The 22,356-nt window shown below is 42.3% G+C and overlaps 1 protein-coding gene across 1 annotated transcript in view; it reads right to left on the reverse strand.

The window, feature by feature from the left end:
* CD109 (CD109 molecule) overlaps positions 1–21,224 on the reverse strand; it is a 78,885-nt gene extending 57,661 nt beyond the window's left edge. Inside the window, exons 1-5 of the mRNA XM_061460463.1 lie at positions 21,066–21,224; positions 20,630–20,790; positions 4,707–4,735; positions 1,029–1,259; positions 758–883 (exon numbers count right to left, since the gene is read on the reverse strand). Coding sequence (XP_061316447.1) covers positions 758–883; positions 1,029–1,259; positions 4,707–4,735; positions 20,630–20,790; positions 21,066–21,127 — 609 coding nt within the window. The 5' untranslated portion in view covers positions 21,128–21,224. The remainder of the gene's footprint in view (positions 1–757; positions 884–1,028; positions 1,260–4,706; positions 4,736–20,629; positions 20,791–21,065) is intronic.
* Positions 21,225–22,356: the final 1,132 nt, after the last annotated feature.

Genomic DNA, 22,356 nt, shown 5'->3' on the forward strand with positions numbered 1-22,356 from the left:
CCTGTTTGTACTTGCTAAATGGCCACTGCAAGCCAAGTCGGAAATGCAGTTCCCAAATTACAGGCAGTTAAGGCAGGCTGAATAAACCTGACACAGAGTTTTGAACAGCTATTTTTGCAACGTATTCCACGGTGTATGAGGAGTGTGCAGCTTAAAGGATTGTACTGATAGAACTATTATCAAGGGCAACGTGCAAACTAGATCATACCAGTTTTGTTATGCAATAGTTGTGCTTTACTATTTAACTTTTTCATTTTGCATAGTCATTTTTAGCTCAGTAACTCCCCAGTCATTCTGAATTGCTGAAACACCCCCAAAACTAGGCAGAGATTTGTAAATAGTCTTTGATTCCACATCCCTTGAGACAGTGACTGGCTGCACAGCAGGGCATAATGAATTTCTGTGTATTTGCTTATAAAATAAACATAAGAACATTTCACTTAAAAAAAACAAACCTCCACAATATCTCTTTTTTTTATTAAAACCCCTCGCTTTTTAAATAACATTTGTATTTTAGAATCAAAACACAGACCTTAGAATAAAATAGGCATTTTTTTTTTTATATCTTTCCTTACAAAACCATACGCTACTGAAAATCTTGTGAGGTTTGCATAGTATCTTGGGTTTGTCGTGCGAGAAGGATCACCTCATCTCATGGTCCCTGTTTATTTCTGGGTTTGCTTCACCAAAGTAAACACAACTTTATTCACAGCTACCATAAGAAATTAAATCTGTAATTTGACAATGTTATACTCACATTCACTTCTGCCTCTATGGACCAGTCTCCCAGTGGAGGGTTCATTGATAACTGAAATTTTTTGGAAATTACACCCAAATCACCTTCCTCCATCAACCACTGCTGAATCAATTTCTTCCGAGGGTCCTAGGAGAAAAGTCAGGCTGCATGTTAAACATGGGTGGTCTTGCTAGCAAGACTTAGGTAGCAATACATCTGAACTTTATTCGTAACATAAAGTTGAAACATATGACAAATTCCAACGCATAACAAGATTTCTGTGGGTACTTACACGGATATATATATTCAGAGATGCTTTATAAGGTCTGAGATCAGGAAAGACGGTGACAATCCGAAACATCACTTCTTGCCCTGGTTTATAAATAGATTTATCGGTCTGGATGAATACGGAGATGCTCTTTGACATGTACATCAAGCTGGTACGGTTAGAGAAGATGCGCCGACCATCAGCATGGCCTTCCACCAGTAATTCATAATTCCCAGAAGGACTGTTTAAAGGCAGCTATAAAGAAAATAATGACTCTCTATTAAGTGTCCAAAATATACTTGAAGATACTATAATTCCAAAAGCATTTGACATAAAGATCTGAGATATTCCTGAACTTGTCAGGAGAACATATCATCCTCTCCTTTTTCTTTTCATAGTTCGTTAGAAATTTTATGGGGTTTATTTTGGGGTCTAATATTTTTCTGACTTCATCACTTTTTGGTAATGAATTTTCCAAAAATGAAAGAGCAGGACATAAGAAAAACTTGCACTTTTTTTCATAAGCTTTAGCTTCATGTCCTATGTAGTAAAAAAATAAAAGTTAGACTGAAGATCTCATGAGGTGAGGTTTTTCTGTTTTTCAATAGAAAACTCAGATTTCATCTCATTTCAGTTTAATAATTACGTAATTACAACACATGTTGCTATTCATCTAGAAAGTAAAAAAATTATTCTTCCCAAAATATTAAGGAACAAGGGAAGAGACATTTTGTATGGTTAGCTTATTTAGGATAGACACTGAAGTCTCCTTCAGTGCTGGCAGTAAACACAGACAGCTATCACTGGAAGGAAATTTAGACCACGTAAGATCAGAATGAGCACACAAAGGTCTCTCTCTGTCTCTCCAGTGGACAGAAAATTCTAGAGCTTGTAATTCAGATGCATCAGTTAATTTCTTAAAGTTAGGTGGGAGGAAACCCAGCCACAGGGGTCAAAAGTCTTGAAGCAGAGCTGCTGCAGCACAAGGGAATTTCAACTTCAGCAGAGACTGAATGACCCCAGGGACACCCCAGCCCAGATGCCAGCTTCTGTACCACCATCTGCTTAGGAGTGTCTCTTTGAAGAAGGAAAAGGGTTTTAACACAACACATAGCTCATTTCACCAAGCAGCTCTGCTAAAAAGCTTAAGCGTCACAGGCTTCTGTTTGCAATTACAACAGTAAATCTGGAGTAAAACCTCTGAATTCAAGACAACTAAAACAGACAGGGTTGCATTTTTCAGTATAACATATGGAAATGAAAAACTCCTCTTGCACTGGTAATGAAAATTACAGCTGTTAACTCACCAGGCACAGCACTTCAAAAGTATCCTGTCAAGGTCTATAATGAAAGGCTGTTGCGCTGTCAAAACTCATAATGAGTGCACAGTGAGGCAAAGGAAATTCCCAAATAGGGAAAAATGTCACAGGCTGATAAATGAGGTAGATGTAAAAGTCTGTATCGAATACGATTCTGTGTGGTTACCTATAAAGAAGAATCAACTACATTTCATCCCTCTCTGTTGAATTTCTGTTTTTAAAAACAAGACAGGAAAGAAACCATCAGAAAGAATTAAAATAAACAGGCTCTTTTTCACCCATGAGCAGGCATACAATGATACAGTAAGAAGAGATTCCCCATTTAAAATTTGGACTTATATAACTAAATTTTAGGTGCAAAGCTCCTCACTGAAACAGATTCTGCATTCTCTTTGACAGGATTTTGTATACACATTGCCAAGAACATATGATTCACATATTTCAACACTCCCCAGCTTCCATGCCAAGTATTCTGGAATATATTAAATAGGAAGAACAGCCTCAGTTACTGCATGTGTCAAATACTACCTCAAAATTAATTTATTTACAAATATTACCATTTATTAAAGATGGTGTATTCCCTAAAAAGCAGACAGGACTCCCTACGAGAAGTCCAGCAACCATTGTAAATATTCAAAATCAAAATGGGGGAAAAATAAGCTTGTTTTGTCTCATCATAGCAATGAATTGTACATTTGCACCATTATTTTAACATACCTGCAAGGACTGTCTTTGATATCTTCTACAGAAGTCTGTAAATGCTATGTAGAAACCTCATGCATTCTGCTGTATCTATTTCCTATCATAAATAATGATCAATAGCATGGGGTTGCTCCCTTCATTTTTATACTTTTTATATTTCAGAAGGTATTTCCTTACTGCAGCATAGTGACAAAACTGTGTGTTGCAGGTTTCTTGATATAAAAGCCAGGGACAATGAAGTTTGCATTGCCGCAGTAGTATATTAGGCTAGCTGAGGTGCAAAGTAACCCTTTTGGGTCACACATCTATGCTAACAGAAACTGCACTAATACAACACTTTCAGAAGATCACTGCTACAATCATGGTAACTATTTACTCCAGCCCCACCTACTATTTCTCTAAAGGGCCATTTCTCAACCCAAATATGAACAAGACATCTTTTAAACAGCAGGTAGTAGGAACATGCTGTGAAAACATTTTATCTTAGTCAGTACATCCCCCAAGTGAATGTTATTACTATCCCCATTTTGGCACTCCTAATGCAAGAGAGGAAGAGGCCATCTCATGTACGTCTCCTGACCACACCAGCCGCCATCACAAGCACCTCAGACAAGGGAGCTGCTGTTCCCTCTGGAAAAGATGACAGCTGAAACCAAAAACTGAAACCCACCTTCTGTTACCAGCCAACTACACTTTGATCAAAACATAAGTCTACCCTGACTACACAAATGAAACAAATCTTACTATTAAAAAAATGAATCATTTTTCATCACATCAGATAGTGGCAAGAGAAGGAGGAATTCACCTCATCTAGTCTTAGGTGCTTGAACACTTTTAAGACCTGGTAAGACTATATTAAAGAACTTGATAATTTAATCTTTTTTTTTATTTGAATTTTCTATGTTTGTTAATTTACAGTTCATACAGATGCATTTCAACCTGGTAGTCTTCATAATGGTGACCTGCTCATTGTCACTGATTAACAATATATCCAACATTTCCATATTATTTTATCAGATATAGTTTATTTGAGATCAAAATTTAAACCCATGGAATTGAAGGATACTTAGGGTTACAGGTGTTTCAGAAAATACTTTAGTAAAACTTTTTTCCTAACAGAAATACAAAATTCTTTAGATTGTGTTGTCAAAATGAACATCCCCAATTAGAAATTCAGGATTCATACTGATATTCATATTTGACATATTTGACTCACATTCAATATTTGACATTTTTCTTGATTAGTATACTATGTATACCCACTGAATGTGCATTTCTAAGTCCTTAAGAAGATTGTGTATAAACACATTTCTTTTTAAATATTTCTCAATCACTGCCCTGCACAATTCTTTCAGCTCTAATTAGCCCTTATGGTGCATCTGAAATAGACATGTAGGTACCGGCCAGTCAAAAAAGAAAAAAACAAAGCAAAGTTCTGTGTTGAGGTTCTATGATAGCAAAATGCTGATGCTGCAAGTCACCTCCAAAATCCTGTAATTACTTATAAGAAGCTGCAAAGCACTTGATCTGAAAACTCCTTGGTTTACTGGTCAGTAAATACACTCATCTGAGAATGTGAAAATTGCTAGGATCACACACAAAATACATCATCTTATCAACACCAACTGATGAAAAGTTACAGAGTCAACATTTTCTGAGGAAGGAGGAAAGAAATACTTACTACTGGAAGAACGAGAGTCCCAAAGGAATCTGAATAAAAAAGAATAAATAGCACATTGTCAGAAACCTTATGAAAACTTGGCAAAACATCAACAGGTTAATTAGAAGAGCAGTGGTCCTCTCCCATTCCTATGTGCCTGTAAAACTCACTGGACAACCAAATTCCCTTGATGCAGCTGATTAATGCCCAGACAGTGTTTGGCAGCAAACTAAAAAATATACAGCCTGAAGCAACTGCTGCATTAGTCAGTATTGGCACACTGCATTTATACTTCATTCAGCATCTCATTCACCACATTTATTCTTCCCAAGTCCTGTTAAGGCTACTGTCAGCCACCATTAGGTTATGGGATAAGCAGCTCATCTCCACAGATACATGAAGGAGCATGAAGGAAGGATGGCAGGTGCGGGTCCCCAAAACACCCAGCCCCATCCCAGGGGAGTACTCAGCCTGTCACACATCCATTACCCCAAGCCCAGAAGCACACCAGCAGGGGGGAATCCCAGTACCCCAGTCAGACACACAATCCCACCACCACCAGGCTATTAGATTCAGCAACAACCTAAAAATCACTACCATCCCAAATCTGCTAAGAACCACCCAGAACAGCCCAGAAAAACTGAAATGCAGTGCTCCGCTTAATGGTCTGAGGGTACCAATAATGTCCCTGATGGGAACTACCTGAACAAGGACAGTATGGCTTGGTACTGCTGTCCTTGAGAACAACTCCCCTCTTAAATGCCACTGCCCTACAACAAAAGCATCCACCTGCCTCTGCAAAGAAGTTGATTTTGCAACTCCTTCATGTGTAAAAGAAACCCAGGATATTTTGTATTAATCTCCTCTGCAGTTCAGTAGGTGACTACTTTTTGCAGTCATTTTTATCAAGATTAACAACTTTTATAGAATGAATAAAAGAAATACTTTAAACCCCATGTTATAAAAGAAAGGCAAAATGGAAAAAAAAAATTAATCATGGCCATTCCCTCTAGCAGTACCTCCTACCTGGTCGTTTCACTGCTATGAAACAAAGTCAGCATTGTGGCAATATGGCTATGCTCAACCATTACCTCTACAACAACCTAAAGCTGCTTCTCCATTGGGCACCAACCCTCAGCTCCAGCAACCACTCCAACCCTTCCTCCCTTACACGGTTGATGGAACATGTAAAGAGTTGCAAAAGTATGAAAACCAATCTACAGCAACATTACTTCTCTGTCTGGTGATGGCTGATGTTCAGGTTATCCACTTGAACATTTTTGTTCTACATTCACATAAACTGAAACACCTTTACCGTCTATTCAGTCCTCTGCTCCACACAAATTATTGTTTTCCACTGATTCTGCAGGATCAGATAAAGGCTGAAATTTTCAAAACCATGCACAGGATTTACCACCCTTAAGCAAAGGAGCACTCAGTATTAGCCATCCTCATTTCACTACATCACCATAAGAATTCGTTACCAATATATTAATGTATGTGGGTTAATAGAACTTAATATTTTAACTATTTTAGATAATGGGTCAGCAGATATTTATAGAATCCAAATAAATGTACTGTTAAGATCCTGGATATCATTACATCATGGAGCCATTAGTGCCACAGCTTTTATTTAATTATGTAATGTAGAGTAGCATAAAGTAGTATAGAATATAGAAATGTAGAGTAGCATAGTGCAGAACAGAACAGAACAAAACAGATAATTTCAGTTGGAAGGGACCTACAATGACCATCTAGTCCAACTGCCTGACAGCTTCAGAGCTGACTGGGAGTTAAAGCTTGTTACAAAGGGCACTGCCCAAATGCCTCTTCAAGACTGACAGCCTTGGGGCACTGACCACCTCTCTAAGAAGCCTATTCCAGTGTTTGACTGCCCTCTCTCTGAAGAACAGCTTCCTAATATCCAGTCTGAAACTCCCCTGCTGCAGCTTTGAATCGTTCCCATGCATCCTATCACTAGGTAGGAGAGAGAACAGATTAGCACCTCCCTCTCCACTTCCCCTCCTCAGAAGCTGTAGAGAGCTGAGGTCACCCCTCAGCCTCCTTCTCTCCAAACCAGACAAACCCAAAGGCCTCAGCTGCTCCTCATAGGACATCCCTTTCAGACTTGTCACCAGCTTTGTTGCCCTCCTCTGGATACATTGGGGGGTACCTCCGCATCCTTCTTAAATTGTGCAGCCCAGAACTGCACGCAGTACTCAAGGTGAGGCTGCACCAATGTAAATACACCAGGACAACCACTCCCTTGACCAGCTGGCTAGTGTTTGATGCACCCCAGGATGTGGTTATCCCTCTTGGCTGCCAGGGCACACTGCTGATTCAAACTGACCCATGTCTGCCTTGCTAATTGCATTAAGTCACACCTTTTTATATCTCCTAAAGAGCAATGAGTTTATACCTATCTATCTTATACCTACCTATACCTACTCATTTGTTTCATGGAGTAAGAAAAAAAATAGATACTTCATTTATGTCCTTCTTGATTCTGGACATAAAAGCATTTCAAGATGAAGCAATCACTGACCTTTGAAGTCCAATAAATACTAATTTTAAAAGTCAAAGATTTCTTTCGTCTGACAGTGACAAACAGAAGTCTCTATGGACTGAACATGGGTTGTCCTAGCCACTGCTAGAGCACTAACTTAAAAATCCCATCCAGCACGTACCACCTATTCAAATTATAACCTGGGTTAAACCAAATGACTCACATCCGACAAATGAAGTCTGTGGGTAGCACACTCCAGTACTTCATCCTTGTACTCAAAAGTCTAATGGGGATGGGTGGCATCAGCCCTAAGCAACACAGTTCTTTCCACAACATGTTTATGCTACCGTTAAAACTACAGTTTTTTTCCTATCATCCTTCTCTCCACTCGAGAAGCAGTCCATGCAGTCATTGACTGAGCAATACCACCAGCCTGTCAGGTTTTTCAAACAGGAGTCTCAGACAAAACACACACTTTTCTCAGTAGGCAGCAGAGAGGGCACCCTGCCCCACTGCATGTTGGGAAGGAGACCCACGCTCAGCCAAGCTTGCTTAGCACACAGGGTTACAGGACAACTTCCAGCTACAGGAGAGGAATTATATAGTCCTGCCCAGCACCTGATTTGTAGGCAATGTAAATCCCTCCAGACTCACTGATGTATTTATTCCCATCTACCCAAACAACTCCATGACCAAACAACTGGACTAAAAGAGACATCATTTTAGCTAAAGGAAAACTTACATCTTCCTAACTCAGAAGAGGCAGAGTTACTGTTAACTAGGAAGTTTGGTTGTTTGTTTTTTTTTGTAAGAGATTATGATATTTCACTTGTAAAAGAGGCTGGATGTAGGGCAACTATCAGCAACAACACAAAACTACCTCCCGAAATTTCTCTCAATTGTATAATAAAAGCCTAACCCTTCTCTAGTTCCCGTCCCGCTGCAAAATAAGGCTGTGCTGAAACTGGGTTCTGTATGATCACAAGCCATGAGACTGAGTCACCAGGAAAAAAAAACTTCATCACTGCTGAAAGAAACAGGAACTTACTTTTATTTCTCTCGTGTCTAAGCATATATGCACATGGTAAGTATTGCTACGATAGCCTGAATCTATCCGACACAGCTGACTGCAGCAATAGCTATAGCAATGCCTTCAGGAAACTGGGAAACACTAAGCACAAATCTGATATTCATCCCATAGCCCACATCACAAGGCTTCTATTTCCATCTTTACCTACACCAGGGCAAACACGCTAGTATACACTCAGTGCAACGGCAGAGCACCTAGCCCTTGCACTGCGGAGGACTACCACACATTGCTCTATGCAGCACCTAATGGCTTCCAAAGCAACCTTTCACATAACATGGAAGGTACTTACTTGGCAGTTTTCTCACCAGAGCAGTGCCTGCTTGTCTCCACCTATTTTGAGAGCAACTAGCATGCAAATGACAGAAACATTAGGGTGGTAATCCTGGGTTTCTTCCATGTTCCCAAGCCTGGGAGATGTAACATCATGTCTGAGCCAGACACAGTCATGATGCAGAGGGGGAAGTGGTTGGGTAGAAGGGAGATTTAAATCACAGTAGCTTCGCCTTTGTGCAACTCAGAAAGTATTTACCTTCTGAAGCAGTGTTAGGGAGCTACAGTCTCCCTGGCTGCCTTGATAAAGCTCAGAGCACCATCTCATTCCCAGCCAGTGAAAATCATAAAAGAGGCTCCAGGGCATGAGGTAATGTTCAAATTCATGTCATTACATAATTATTTTGTTAGTAACTGAGCAGCCTGGGCAGATTCAAAACTCTTTGGCATTGTGGTGAACTTCCCTGTCATGCAAGATTTTCCCATGTTCTCAGAGACTACCAAGGTGCAATCAATTCCCTGGAGCTCGGCTCAGCAACACACAGAGATGGCTTTGGGTGTGCTCAAGCAAGAGCTGTAGGCAAAATCTTTCCTTTATGCCTATCATGATTTAAGCCCAGCTGATAACGCAGCACCAGGCAGCCGCTCACTCACCCCCTGCCCTTTCCCCCTCCTGAACAGGATGAGGAGGAGAATCAAAAGAATGTAAACCCCACGGGGTGAGAGGAGAACAGTTTAATAACTTACAATAACAATAATATACTACTACTGATGATGATGATGATAAGGGAAATAAAAAGGGGATAAAATATAAAACTAAAAGGGGAAAAAAAAACAATAAACACAAGTGATGCACAACACAATTGCTCCCCACCCGCCAACCGATACCCAGCCTGACCTGAGGAGCAATCTGGGCCTTCCAGGTAACTGTCCCCAGTTTATATACTGGGCATGACATTCTGTGGTATGGAATACCTCTCTAGCTAGTTTGGGTCAGGTGTCCTGTCTCTGCTTCCTCACAGCTTTTCATGCCCCTCCTCACTGGCAGAGTATGACGCACTGAAAAGTTCATGATCGGAGTAAGCATTACTGAGCAACAGCTAAAACACTGGTTTGTTAACAGCACTGCTCTCAGGCTAAAGCTGAAACACAGCACTGCACCAGCTACTAGGAAGAAAATTAACTATACTCCAGCTGAAACCAGGACATGAATTGCTGCAATTCACCATATTCTTCTGCCCGCTTGATCAGTTAAAGCTATATTTAATCATATGGCAACCTCGGGTTTATAAGGAGTTAACTACATGTGGCACCGCTCTGCTGTCATGCAGCGGGACATTTTTACCCACGTGCAGTGTGCAACACTTCTACATCATTTACACATGACATAATTTACATAGGCAAGTCCACTGTCCCCAGAAATCGCAGCAGTTGTCAACCCCTGGGGACATCCCTGCAAGGGATCCCTTCAGTTATTAAATACAGTTCCCAACAATTACAAGTAACAAACTCCAGGCAGCAGAAGTAGGTTTAGAAAGCAGTGCAGAACAGCTATACCATCTGCACCAGCGCCTCATAGACCACAGAATGCTTCCTCCTGACTTGTCACATCTGCTCTCTGCAGCTGTGGACTAACCAGCATGCCTGCAATGGGCCACAGAGGGAAAAGACCAGGCATTAGCGCGGGTCCCTGCTACCGCAAGGGATTAGTTAGAGAAAACTCCCAGCTGGAAGCCATGCCTTAGCTGCAGGGGGAGGCAGGAAAAATTCAGTGGACTGTTCCAGACTCATCCTGAGGAAAAGCTAAGAAACAAGCAATAAACAAATCACCACAGAAGTCATGTGATCCTTCAAGAAAAAACATCCTTCCTCGTCACTCACAAAATCATTTCTCTCACAGAATTCCTGAAGTTGGTACTGTATTCATTCAGCAAATATCACATTGAGGAAACACATGGAAATACTGTGGAAACAAACACCACATTGTCCTGCCTCTTTTTCCTAAGAGTCCCTGGCATTTAGCACAGTCCAGCTGAAGAGAAATCAAAGGCAATGTGATAATGACTTGTCACTAGTACACACAGCAGTGGGAAATTAAGTCATTTTTTTAATGTACCTTGCCACCATGCCATTTTTTTGAAGGTCTAGTAGTATTGTTATCAGCAAAGCAAATAGGAAAAAATTTTACAGAGCCAAATACGTGTATGTTTTTCTTAGACCTAACAGAGAGCTGCACAAACCATGGTATCTTACATTCTTCCCGTTGCATGGGCCTGAGCTGGACCCAGAAACTTATGTTACCCCTTCTTCAGCTGACACCGCCAGCAGCAAGACTACACCTAAATGTTTCATCTTCCACTCCCCAAAAAGGACAGAGGTTCCAGAAAAATGACTGTATGGCTTGGCACAGTGAGCTAGAGCTTATGCTAACAGAAATCAGCACAGCAGCACTTCAGTCTCTAATTTACACAAATGCAGGTACCACTACAAGGAGACCTTCTCATTTAACCATTTCTACCTATGTCCTCATTCCTTCTTAGTCTTGTGTGAGAAAATAAAAATGCAACTGGAAACACTGCAGACTGATTTACTGAAATGATGCCACGTCTTTCTTTGGCAGCTGTGTTCACATACCAATGCTTAGGAAATGTTTACAGGAAAGAATATTCTTTGCAGTGGTAAATGGAATTTTTTCTCCTGCAAAGTCTATTTCAAAAAACTCACATCAGTGAAGTAAAAAATAATATTCTTCCATGCCCTCCCATATTTTTTTCCTATCCAAAATACATACTATTTTAGTGTCTAAAAAAAAACAAAAAAAGCATAAATACCAAGGTCGAAACTGTCCAGGGAGTGAAAAATACTTTTTTTCTTTGTAAAAGAAGACCTACAAATCTGTCAAGTTCAGAGTTTTCTTTAAATGTGTTATAGTCCTCATCTATTGTCCTAAAATTAGCACCCAAATTAGCACTGGTTAGTTATGCAAGTAGCCAAAAATACATAGTGTGAGCCACTGCTGTTGAGTTATGGCTAAATTTGGGCCACACGATAGAAGGAGGGGCAATACAGCACTCAAATGCATGCAATAGGGATTGCTAGCGGACAGCAGTATGCAGGCTGACATCCAAAGCTAAATGAAACCAACAGGCCTGCAGCAAAGTGGTATATACTTGCTCCACAAAGCTTTCTAAACCCTTCCTGCCTGTCAGCAATACATACACTTCCCTCCACAGCCACCCATTACCCTACTCCCCATTTCCACCACCCTTTAGTCTTTTCATTTTTTGCAATTTTGGTGGCTAAAAGCACTAAGAAATTATAAAGGGAGGTAAAGAGAGGCAGGGTAGCAGTGCTGCCTATGAGGAAAGGTGTCAAGGGACAGAAGAAACAATTTGACATGGACCAGAATTTATCACCTGAGGGTGCGGTCAAGAGACAGGGCACCTCAGCTCTAGAAGACAGGTGAAAGGCAATAGGCACAGACATTTTTGCAGTTAAAGCCACGTTTTACCACAGTTTGTAGTCACTAACAATTTCTAGCTTCTGTCTGCAATGGAGAGTGTAAGGATATTTTCCTGAAAACCAGGACAATTCATACTAAAAAAGATTTCTCCAGCTAAATCCAAAGGTTTTTCTCCAGTCTGGCTTTACTCCACAAACATAAGAATGGTAGAAACCCAACTATAAGAAACACAAGCAGAAACAGTCATGGCCAGGACAGAATAGATACTGATTTACCACAAGATAGGAAGAGAAGGAGTGCTGTCCTTCATCTCCTCTACCCCCCTCACCATGGCATTCCCTGTGTCTTTCTACTTCACAACCAAAGGAGTCATGGTACCTTCCTGCTTGTCCCTTTTACCACTTCAGCCCTTCTTCTCTCACCAGCACTGCCAGATCCACCCCTGAGGAAAAAACACCATCTCCAACCCACCCAGACAGACAGACACTGCCAATGCCGGGCGACCCTTCCCTTGCCCTAGTGCGTCCACAGTCCCTTCCACAGGCAAGCACCAAGTTTCCTTCCAATGTCTTTTCAGACTTCGGTCATAATTCAGTCATTTAATTCTCTGCACACTTAAAGTAAAACAACCAATTTGATGGCTTATACTATTATTTCCATTGTCAGCGGAGTGGTCATAGAGCAGCCAGTTGCAAGAAGACAGCACTCAAATGCTCTGTGGTTTATCTGAGACACTGCATGCTGGGTAGGAAAACAAAACAGCTTCATGTTTCCAAAACTAAATCATCTCTCTAATCACAGGCCTTCTGACAGCTATCCAGCAGATACCATCCCAGACACATAAACACAAGTGCAGGCTCCTTCCAGCTTCTGCCCAAGACTGGCCTCTTAAGAACCATCCATGGACTCTTTGTCATGCACATGACATTATCACTGTCTACCATACCCAAAGAAACTATATTCCCATGAATTATACATTTACAGCTGTCAGCTGTTTTTTAATACTACAAAGAAACCTTTCTTAACAGCAGATCCAGTCTATGAAACTACACAAAAAATTCAGAACAATCTCAGACTTAAACCTTTTACGTAACTGAATGGGAAATTAATTTCATTCATTTAGTTTTCCCTTGGTGACTATACACAAACACACAAACTCACAGGCTTCCGCACATCCTGCTTTCAAGGTGCTATTGGCCATCATTATTACCCACTTTGCTGTCCATAAAATAAACAGAGAAAAAGCCACTATTACTGCAGATTAAAGCAGCTGCAGTTTTTATTCCGACTTAAAACACAGGGAAATCATACTAGGACAAAATGTGGCTTAGCCTGTCTATGCCAGAGATCTGGCAGTATCAGTACCACCTCATCACATCAATTGCTGCAACTGGAGCAAAATTCTAAATTCTATTTTTAAATTCTAAAGCTAAGTCACCTCTGAAACACATCCACTGCAAATAAAGCATTCAGGAAGTATTTAAGTTTCCTATTAAGAAGGAGGTTTGTTTTCATATCGTTTTTCTTCCATTTTCTGGAATGCATTCAGAGTCTGTGATGACAAAGCCACATAACTTTTCTGAGATCACAGAATTATTTAGATATATAAAAATATTACCAGAGACTTTCTTCATTAGTAAATAAGGGCAATATAAATCCCTGGCCATGTTTTCTATGCACATACTTATTTGGACTACAGCGAACCCAAGGGAACCAGCACAATCTCTTGTCATGTACTATACAACCTCTGCAGACAGGATCTCAACTCTGCCTTCAAAAGCAGGTAGTCAGGGATAGCTGAGCATGGGAACCCACAATGCTGCTAGTGCAAATAGTCGTAAGAGTCTCATGAAAAGAGAAGTCACCTGTATATGACTGGAGACCCATGAATTTCCCAACCGCTTCCGGCTTCTGCAGGTACCTGCATAACCCTCAACACTTCAGTTTGAATCTCTTTCTAATTAGACACCACTAAGAACATCACCCTTGAGCCATCTGGAGCTCCACTGTTAGCTCCTTTCCTTTTCTCTTTAAAGCTACCTTTTTTGTACCTGAGGGTACCAGCGAAGTGCATACCACACTTCTCCTGACACTTCACCCCAACTCCTCCCACCTCTCTTCAAACGCTTTCCAGAATGTAGTACAGACTCCCAGGGTCAAAACAGAAGTCATTTTAGCCCAAGGTCCCATCTTCAGCAATAGTCAAGGACAGACATCTGAACAGCATAAAGCAGTACACAGTGACCCTTCCTGGCATAGTCTTGTCAGCCTATGCAATCTAAGGCTTGGGGCCTGAAAAGCCAAAATCAGTGGGTTTCTACTGGACCAGCCATTGGTGGACTTACTTCTCATGAAATTGTGCAATCCCATTTTCTATGTCCCTATACCTGGGACACAGAGTTCCACAATTTACTTCCGTCTCACGTGAAGGCCCACTGGATTGGGTTTACAGGGCATGGGTTTGGTAGCAGGGGGGACTACAGGGGTGACTTCTGTGAGAAGCTGCTAGAAGCTTCCCCTGTGTCTGATAGAGCCAATTCCAGCCAGCCACAAAATGGACCCACTGCTGGCCAAGGCCAATTCCATCAGCAACAGCTGTAGAGCCTCTGGGACAACACAGTTAAGAAGAGAAAAAAAAAATGCAGCAACTTCAGCTAAAGACAGAAATGAGAATATGTCAGAGAAACAGCTCTGCAGACACCAAGCTCAGTGCAGAAGGAGGGCAGCAGCTGCTCCAGGCACTGGAGCAGAGATCCCCCTGCAGACCTTGGTACTGCCCATGGTGAGGCAAGGCTGTGCCCTCAGCCCGTGGAGGTCCACTGGGGAGCAGATCTCCACCTGCAGCCCATGAAGGACCTCCTGCCAGAGCAGGACAATGCCCAAAGGAGGCTGTGATCCTGTGGGAAGACTGTGATGGAGCAGGCTCCAGGCAGGACCTGTGGCCCCATGGAGAGAGGAGCCCATGATGGAGCAGGTTTGCTGCAGGACTTGTGACCCCACAGGGGACCCACACTGGAGCAGCCTGTTCCTGAAGAACTGCAGCCCATGGGGAGGACTCACATTGGAGAAGTTCATGGGCATTGTCTTCCATGAGAGGAACCCCACACTTGAGCAGAAGAGTATGAGAAGTCCTCTCCTGAGAGGGAAGCAGGAGCAGCCACAAGGTGTAAGGAACTGACCACAACCCCCATTCCCCATCCCCCTGTGCTGCTGGGGTGGAGGACATAAAGAAATTGAAAGTAAAGTTAAGCCTGGACGGATTCAACAGTGGACACAGAAATCTGGGATTTTTTTCTTCTATGTTCTCCATCCATACAAAAGTTCATAAGAGATCACCCTCTTCTCTACTAGCTCCCTTGTCTCTGGATCCAGCCCCAAGACATCCTTTCCAAAAAATTTTCCCTTAATTCTGATTTTGCAGAGATTATCTGCATGTGCTGACTATTTGACAACTTATTTTTCATGAAGCATAGTTACATATACATGTTGAGGTGTAGGTTATGGATGCAAAATCATGGGAATCCTGCTCTCTTGCTGTTTGGCTTTTTAGGCATTGATGCAGAATTGGGCAGAAAGGAGCTGTCCCACTGAACTGCCAGGAAAACCCTTTACCATGTAGATTTTCAGCATAGATTTTGTTGTTACCAGTCTGCCATTTTATTCTGAAATAAGGTGCAGAGGCAACTCAAGGTTCACAAAAGTGACTGGCATACTTAGTCCATTCATTTCCATTTAGCTGTTACTTTACAACTTACTATTCCTGGTCGCTTTTACTGGTTCACATACTAACATGGTCAGAACTGTACTATTAAATATGCAAAACATGCCTTCTGGTAAAAGCAGGTTTTCCATTGTCTATATGGATGATCACTACATGTCTGAGCTTGACACATGCTCTCACAAACTCTATCATGTTTTGTAAATCCTAGTTGAGTATTAACCATGCTCTAGCTCAGTAACCTCTGTCAACAAGTACATTTATTCCCCTCTAGAAGTACAGAAAAGCAGTGCAAACTAATTAACAAAAAATTTACAGAGAACGCAAACTACTCATATTATTGTAAACCAGATTCTTCAGTTCACAAAGTAGTTTTCACTCACCACGACTTAAATACATTATGTTGTACCTTAAATAGCAGAAGCTTTAACTAAATCTTAAGAATTAAAAACCTTCATGCAGTCAGGTAAATGATGACACCTCAATACATACGAAAGCTTTTCTTAAAACTGATTTGTTTTTCAACTTATATGCTACTTACTCTTTCCAAATCATTCTAGCACCAGCAAGGAAGACAGACTTTTCAGAAACTGTCGCAATAAGGTGTAAGACTTCTCATACGCTAACACACACTGCAATGCCTGGGTAGCAAACCCTGTAAGACAACACTTCTTGCCAATGCAAACTACATCTTTATTGATCAATGACTGGATAAATATGTATGGCAAGAATCAGCCTTCATTGTAATCTCTGAAAATCAAGCCATTCATGCAGAAAATTTGACTTGCCTATTATTCTCAGCATTATTTTTCTGTTGTTGACCCAGAAAACCCAACAGCTCAAATTGCACATAAGCCATTGTTATCTTCGGCAGTCATTTTCAATCAGGGCGAGGATCTTTCTGATACTGCATCTCCACAAAAAACGCGTCAAGGCTTGATACGGTGCACAGAAGCAGCTTTAGTTAGTGTTCTGTGTTTTTCTGAAGTCTGCTGCAGACAATGGAAACTTATCCTCTCCTGGTGACGCACTGTCCTTTTTTTCGGCTGTGCTTGCTAACAAGAAGTTTACCTGTAGCAGCAACATCCTTCTTGCAGACATTGAGTTGGTCTGTTTTCCCTAATCTAATTAATTTCATTTCTGTACCAAAACATAGGTCTTAAACAGTCTCCCTTGCTACAGTATATTTGGGTTCTGGAATATTGAGACAAGCTCAAAATATCAGCACTTCTTTAAATGAATGTTGCATGCACACTTTCTCCCTCACTCCAAAGAATGAAAAGTAGCCATTTATTAATAAATGTATTTCTTTTCCCTTTGTGATATGAAAACCGTGATAAAGATGTGAACCAAACTCCACTGCTAAAGCCTTTCTCTAATGGACCATTTCCCAAGAATCACTCAGCTATCAAAATTCCACTTCCAGTAACATTAAAGCAGTGAATATTTTATCAATTGTAAGAGAGCAAGCACTCTATTTCTTACATAAAGCAAGAGTTATATTATATGAAGAAAAATAACTGTGCCTTAATTCAACAGGATCCTTTTACAAAACTAACTCAGAAATTTTGACCAGTACATGCACCATACTGAGCTGCTGCTGGAGAACCAGAGCACACCCTTAACTTCAAGCAACTCCAGATGCACTTTTCCAGACAGGTATGTAATAACTCTTACACTTAGGTATTCAGCTGAACTCAGCCTGCAAAATTAAACAGCTCTAGTAAAAACACTGTCCTCAGCCTTTCCTCTGTCCCCAGTTCCCAACTCTGTGTCCACCTCAGTTCCATCAACACAAATGTTTGCACACTGAACCAGGGAACTTGTCAGCCTAAACAAATATTCAACAAAATCAAAACTTTTTTTTTCAGTCAGATCAGTTTTTCAAAGCAGTTAATCCCCTGCTTTTAATGTCACCATGCAAGGAAAAATACAGACTATAACTGAGCCAGCTTAGGAAACATTGCCACTGAATTTGCAGCATGACCGAGGCAGGCAATCAGCTCCAGCTTTCTGGTTATTCAGCACAGTCAACAACTGCAGCTACACTCTGCCTTCCTTAATACTTATTCTGCATAGACACATATGGCAATAAGAGTCATCAAACTCATGTGCACCACAGGAACAGTAATACCACTGTATAAGCCCCTCTGTGTAACCTAATGCCCAAGTGACAGATAAAGCAACGTTTTCTGCACACTAATATATGCAGCAATGATGACATTTAGAGAAGATTTTGTGTGCCTGGAGATACATTTAGGGTTTTTCCTTCATCTGCAACAGCTGACCTAATAAAACCTCCCTCAATCTTCCTTCAGTCACATTCTTAGACTAACACAGCTACAACAGTATCACTACATATCTTATTTTAAGGTTGTTTTGCTCCTCAGTGAAGAATTCAAAGCTTCAGAATCCTGTTCTAACAAACTTCTTTCTGAGTAAGCCTATTCACAACAGAGTATCCACTCCTGAAGCACCTTGAGATACACGCCTTCCACACTGCATCCTGTTAGAGGGCAGTTCCCTTGCTCCTGGCCCATAACAGTTTTGCTTACGAATTTGTTCAGAGAGAACGAATGACTAACAAATTACGTAACTTGACTTTAAAGAATGGATGGCCACATACTAAATTTTAAGGATTTTTGCAAAAGGAAATACACTACATGCTCAGCACCTTTTTTATTTTTTCCCTGTTCTATTTATCAAGTAAAAAAGCATGGAAAAACCAAATATATATTTAAAAGCCAGGAAAAAGACTGAAAATTAGCAATAAATCTGTGCATTTCAAGCAATGTACTATAGCATTTCTTCTTCTTCCTCACTGTATCTAGCCTGATAAAGTGTCATTCCTGTTCCTATCACCCACCATCACTCTGACTTCAGCAACTCCTAGTGTCTAGCATTGTCTGTGTGCTGTGCAGAGACAACCATGCATTGTCACATGCCTGGAATTACTAGTTGCTTGTCTGTTTTTTAATGTTGAAAAGGACAACACCACAGGTTGAAACTCATGGAAAGCTCACTGAACTTGATGTTCAGCAGAACAGAAGCAGGAAATAAAAGCCAGCATAGTTAGAGGAAGAAAAGGACAGTTTTCCTTTTAAAAAACAGTAAATAATTTGGTTTGGGTTTGCTTTGTTCTTGGGTTTTCTTGTATTAAAAAATTGTCAGGAAAGGTCTGAGGAAGAATTATAACATTAAGAGGCAAGCTCAGTACTAACAGCGTAACAAATACAAGTTATTTTCTCCAGAGAGTAAGAATGTTCCTTTATCCACTGCTGACTCCTCCACCATGTTTAGCCCAATAGGCTTGGTCTGTACTTTTGCATAAACAGGATCTAAATATGGCATGTAGTGTGTTATGGAGACTTGAGATAAAGGACCATAGGCATAACAGCCTGTTTGTTTCATTTGCATGCAGATTTTAGACAACAGCAAATCTGTCCTAAAGTAACTGCCTTAGGCATACATTACCACAGCTCTCAGTGTTAGATGTGGACACTAACAGATTATGCACATAAATTTGATTTAAATCAGGAATGAACACTTATCGACTATTTTTTTTTAATTACCCATAGCACAACAGAAAATTTGCCTCAGTATTATGCTTTTACACTGGCTGCCGGAGGACATACATCTGATAACAGTATAGAATTAGAGTGGATAAACAATACCCAATCTGAAGCAAAGCCTGCCAAGGCACAGGTCTGGAAAACTTTTTCAGAATACTTGAAATGGCCAGATGAGTTTGGGTCTGACATGCTTTTCTGCATATGGGGCCGACATGCTTTTCTGCATATGGGGCCATGAATTCTTTAATCTGGTCAAATGCATTCCCATCACACTCAAAGCCCCAGAGTATGCAGGTTGTGAAGAGAGGTGGGGTTTCAGGAAGGCTTTGAAATGAAGGTATGATGCTTCCAATTAAGGCATCTACATTAAGACATTCCAGAAAAATCAGCTGACACCAAGAAGAAGCAAGTTTATTATAGCAGGGTAGATTTTTTTAGGACTTTATGCTGCCCTCAGACTCTCCTGACAAATAAGAAGCTAGAGCTTGGGTGTCATTTATGTTGCTTCATGCTACGAGCAGTCCAAAAGCTGGATTATCCAAAAATATTTTCTTCTCATGAGGGCAAATCTCTGCCAGGACATCTTATGCTTCTGTTCCCAGCCACCCTTTATAAAAAGGGGCAATGACGAAGGTATCTCAGCTCTCCAACTACTCAGAGCTGCCACCACTACACTGTTGCTGCCCATAGGGCGTCATACACTGACTGTCAGCCTGTTCCAAGGTTTACTTACCATCAATCCACAACCTGTCCTACGATTCAGGTCTTGATCCTTGAAAAATTATGTTTCTGCAAATGCAGAGAGCTTCCAAGTAATGGTATCTGACACAGTCATCTCCGTTTTCCTGTTGTCCTCATGTCCTCCCTTTCTTAGGGCATGAGAAGCAACCAGCTCCAGATGCTGTATCACCTTGTTTGTTCCACCCTTGCCATTATTCCACTCACTTGCTTCCACCTTACACCTTAACGACACGCCTACCAGGGAGCAGCTCTGCCAGTACTTCTTCTTCAGTGGCCACACTACATTGACCAGAGTACTTCTTGACTCCTCAGAAACCCCACATCCATCTCACTTTGCTACTACCTGATTATTTTCAGAATTTACAATGAGCTGTACACCCATGTAACCACTCACTATCCAGCGCTGTCACCACCTGCAGACAGAGCCAGCAGAATACAAGAATGTTTTCCCAGAAACGACTCCGACTTGGTAAAATCAAGTTCCTATTTTTGTACCATCTAGAAGCTGTGATATTTTAAGAGTAACAAAATACTTGTGGGAGAACGCAAATCTAAATCCTCCCAGGCCAACTCCATTCTCTTACCTTTCTCAAAGACCATTTCCCTGCTCAAGATGGTCTCGTTATCTCGGATCACTTCTCCCGTTACAGTGACCAGGGCTGGGCTGTCCGGCAGCAGGGCTATCCCAACACTCACGTTTGCTCCAGGCCTGATGTTCCAAGGAGCTGCCACCAGGAACGTAGGGCTGGAAAATCCAGACAGGCAGAAGGAGAAAGGGCAGAGAGTGAAATGAAATCCCCAGGCAAGTAACAGCGTCCACATAACAACGTACGATACATGTTGGAAGGCTCTCTTGTCGCACCCGCGGCGGAGGCAGGAGGTGATGCCGGCTGCGGACAGGCTGCCCGGCGGCCGCGCGGTTGCCCTCGCGGGAGCGCCCCGCTGCCCCACACTGGGCGGGGAGGAGAGACGCGGCGCCCCGCACCCCCGCCCGCACCCGACCCACCCGGCCCCACGTACCCGGCCGCCGCGGAGCCGCAAAGGAGGAGGAAGAGGAGGACAGCGCCCAGGGTCCGCGCCATGGCCCCCCGTGCGCTCTGCCCGCGGGTCCACCGCTGTGCGCACGACAGGACCGGGCCGGGGCTGGAGCTGGGACTGCGGCCGGAGCTGGGACTGGGGCCGGGGGGGAGGCGCTGCCGCAGGCGGGGGAGGGAAGGGAAGGGAAGGGAGAGGCCGCTGCTGCCCCAGCGCCAGGCACCCTCCGCCGCTGGCAGCCGCATGAGCACCCGGGGGGCGTTCCCTAGGCCGGCCCGGGGGAGAGGGGGGGGCAGCGGGGCACATGCACACACACGTCTACGTCCACGGGTGTGTTTTTGCTCCCCGCAGCCTTAGCAGCCGACGGCTTTCAGGCGGATGCAGCTGGAGAATGGGTGGGATTCCCAGTCAAGCACAACGTCGTACAAAATAAACGCGGGGAGTAATGTTTTGCGCCTGTAGCGTCGAACAGAGTGGCAGCCTGTGTTGGGAACTGCCCGTGTACCGATAAGGCTTTGCACTGCAGAGACTTGGCGAGCCCGCCGAGGCGCGCTGGCCTGGGGCTCGGGCGCGGAGGCAAGAAGGGAACGTTTCTGGGTCTGAACGGGGAGAAATTAAGGGAGTCCTATAGCTGCTTAAATGTGAACCGATTGATAATATAGCTCTAACTGGACTGTCCTGTGCCCAGTACCTGCAAAATATGGTCATGTCTGCATACGTGTCTTAACCCACTTTCAGAGTCCAAAAAGTGCACTGAAGCAGCTTGGATGAGATTCTGTTCCTCTAGCATGTTCATTGTAACTGTGTACGCCATACACAAGTGAAGATGTTTCGATTCATCTGAATTCTTTCATCTTTGCAAAAACCTAATACATTCAGAAATTCCACCCCGCTCTTGAAGTCTGCCTCTTCAAAAGTGCCGGGCTGGCATCCTCTGCAGACAAAATACAGTCAGTTATAGCCCTGAATAGAAGTACCGTGTTTTGTTCTTATGAAAATTAGGTATTAACAGTAAATGTACATAAATGCTGTGCTCTAACAGTATCCAAGACAGTCATGCAGTCTTTCCACGTCTTTTAAATTTGCTTTTGTAAGTTTTCATACCTCTGCTGATTCTTTTTGGAGTGCCAGTCTTCGTAGTGACAGGAGAGAGGCTGCCACCTCTGTAGGCTAGGGAAGGGGCAATACTACAGCAACCACAGCTGATGCCTGGAAAGTCAGTCAGTCTGGGCAGCTCCTCAACTGCAAAAAGTGCATGATGAGGCAAAGTTTAGCA

This window comes from Pezoporus flaviventris, unplaced genomic scaffold (assembly GCF_033815535.1).
Source record: "Pezoporus flaviventris isolate CSIRO_AGI_PZ_B2104156 unplaced genomic scaffold, CSIRO_AGI_Pfla_v1 ptg000031l, whole genome shotgun sequence".
NCBI classification, from domain to species: domain Eukaryota; kingdom Metazoa; phylum Chordata; class Aves; order Psittaciformes; family Psittacidae; genus Pezoporus; species Pezoporus flaviventris.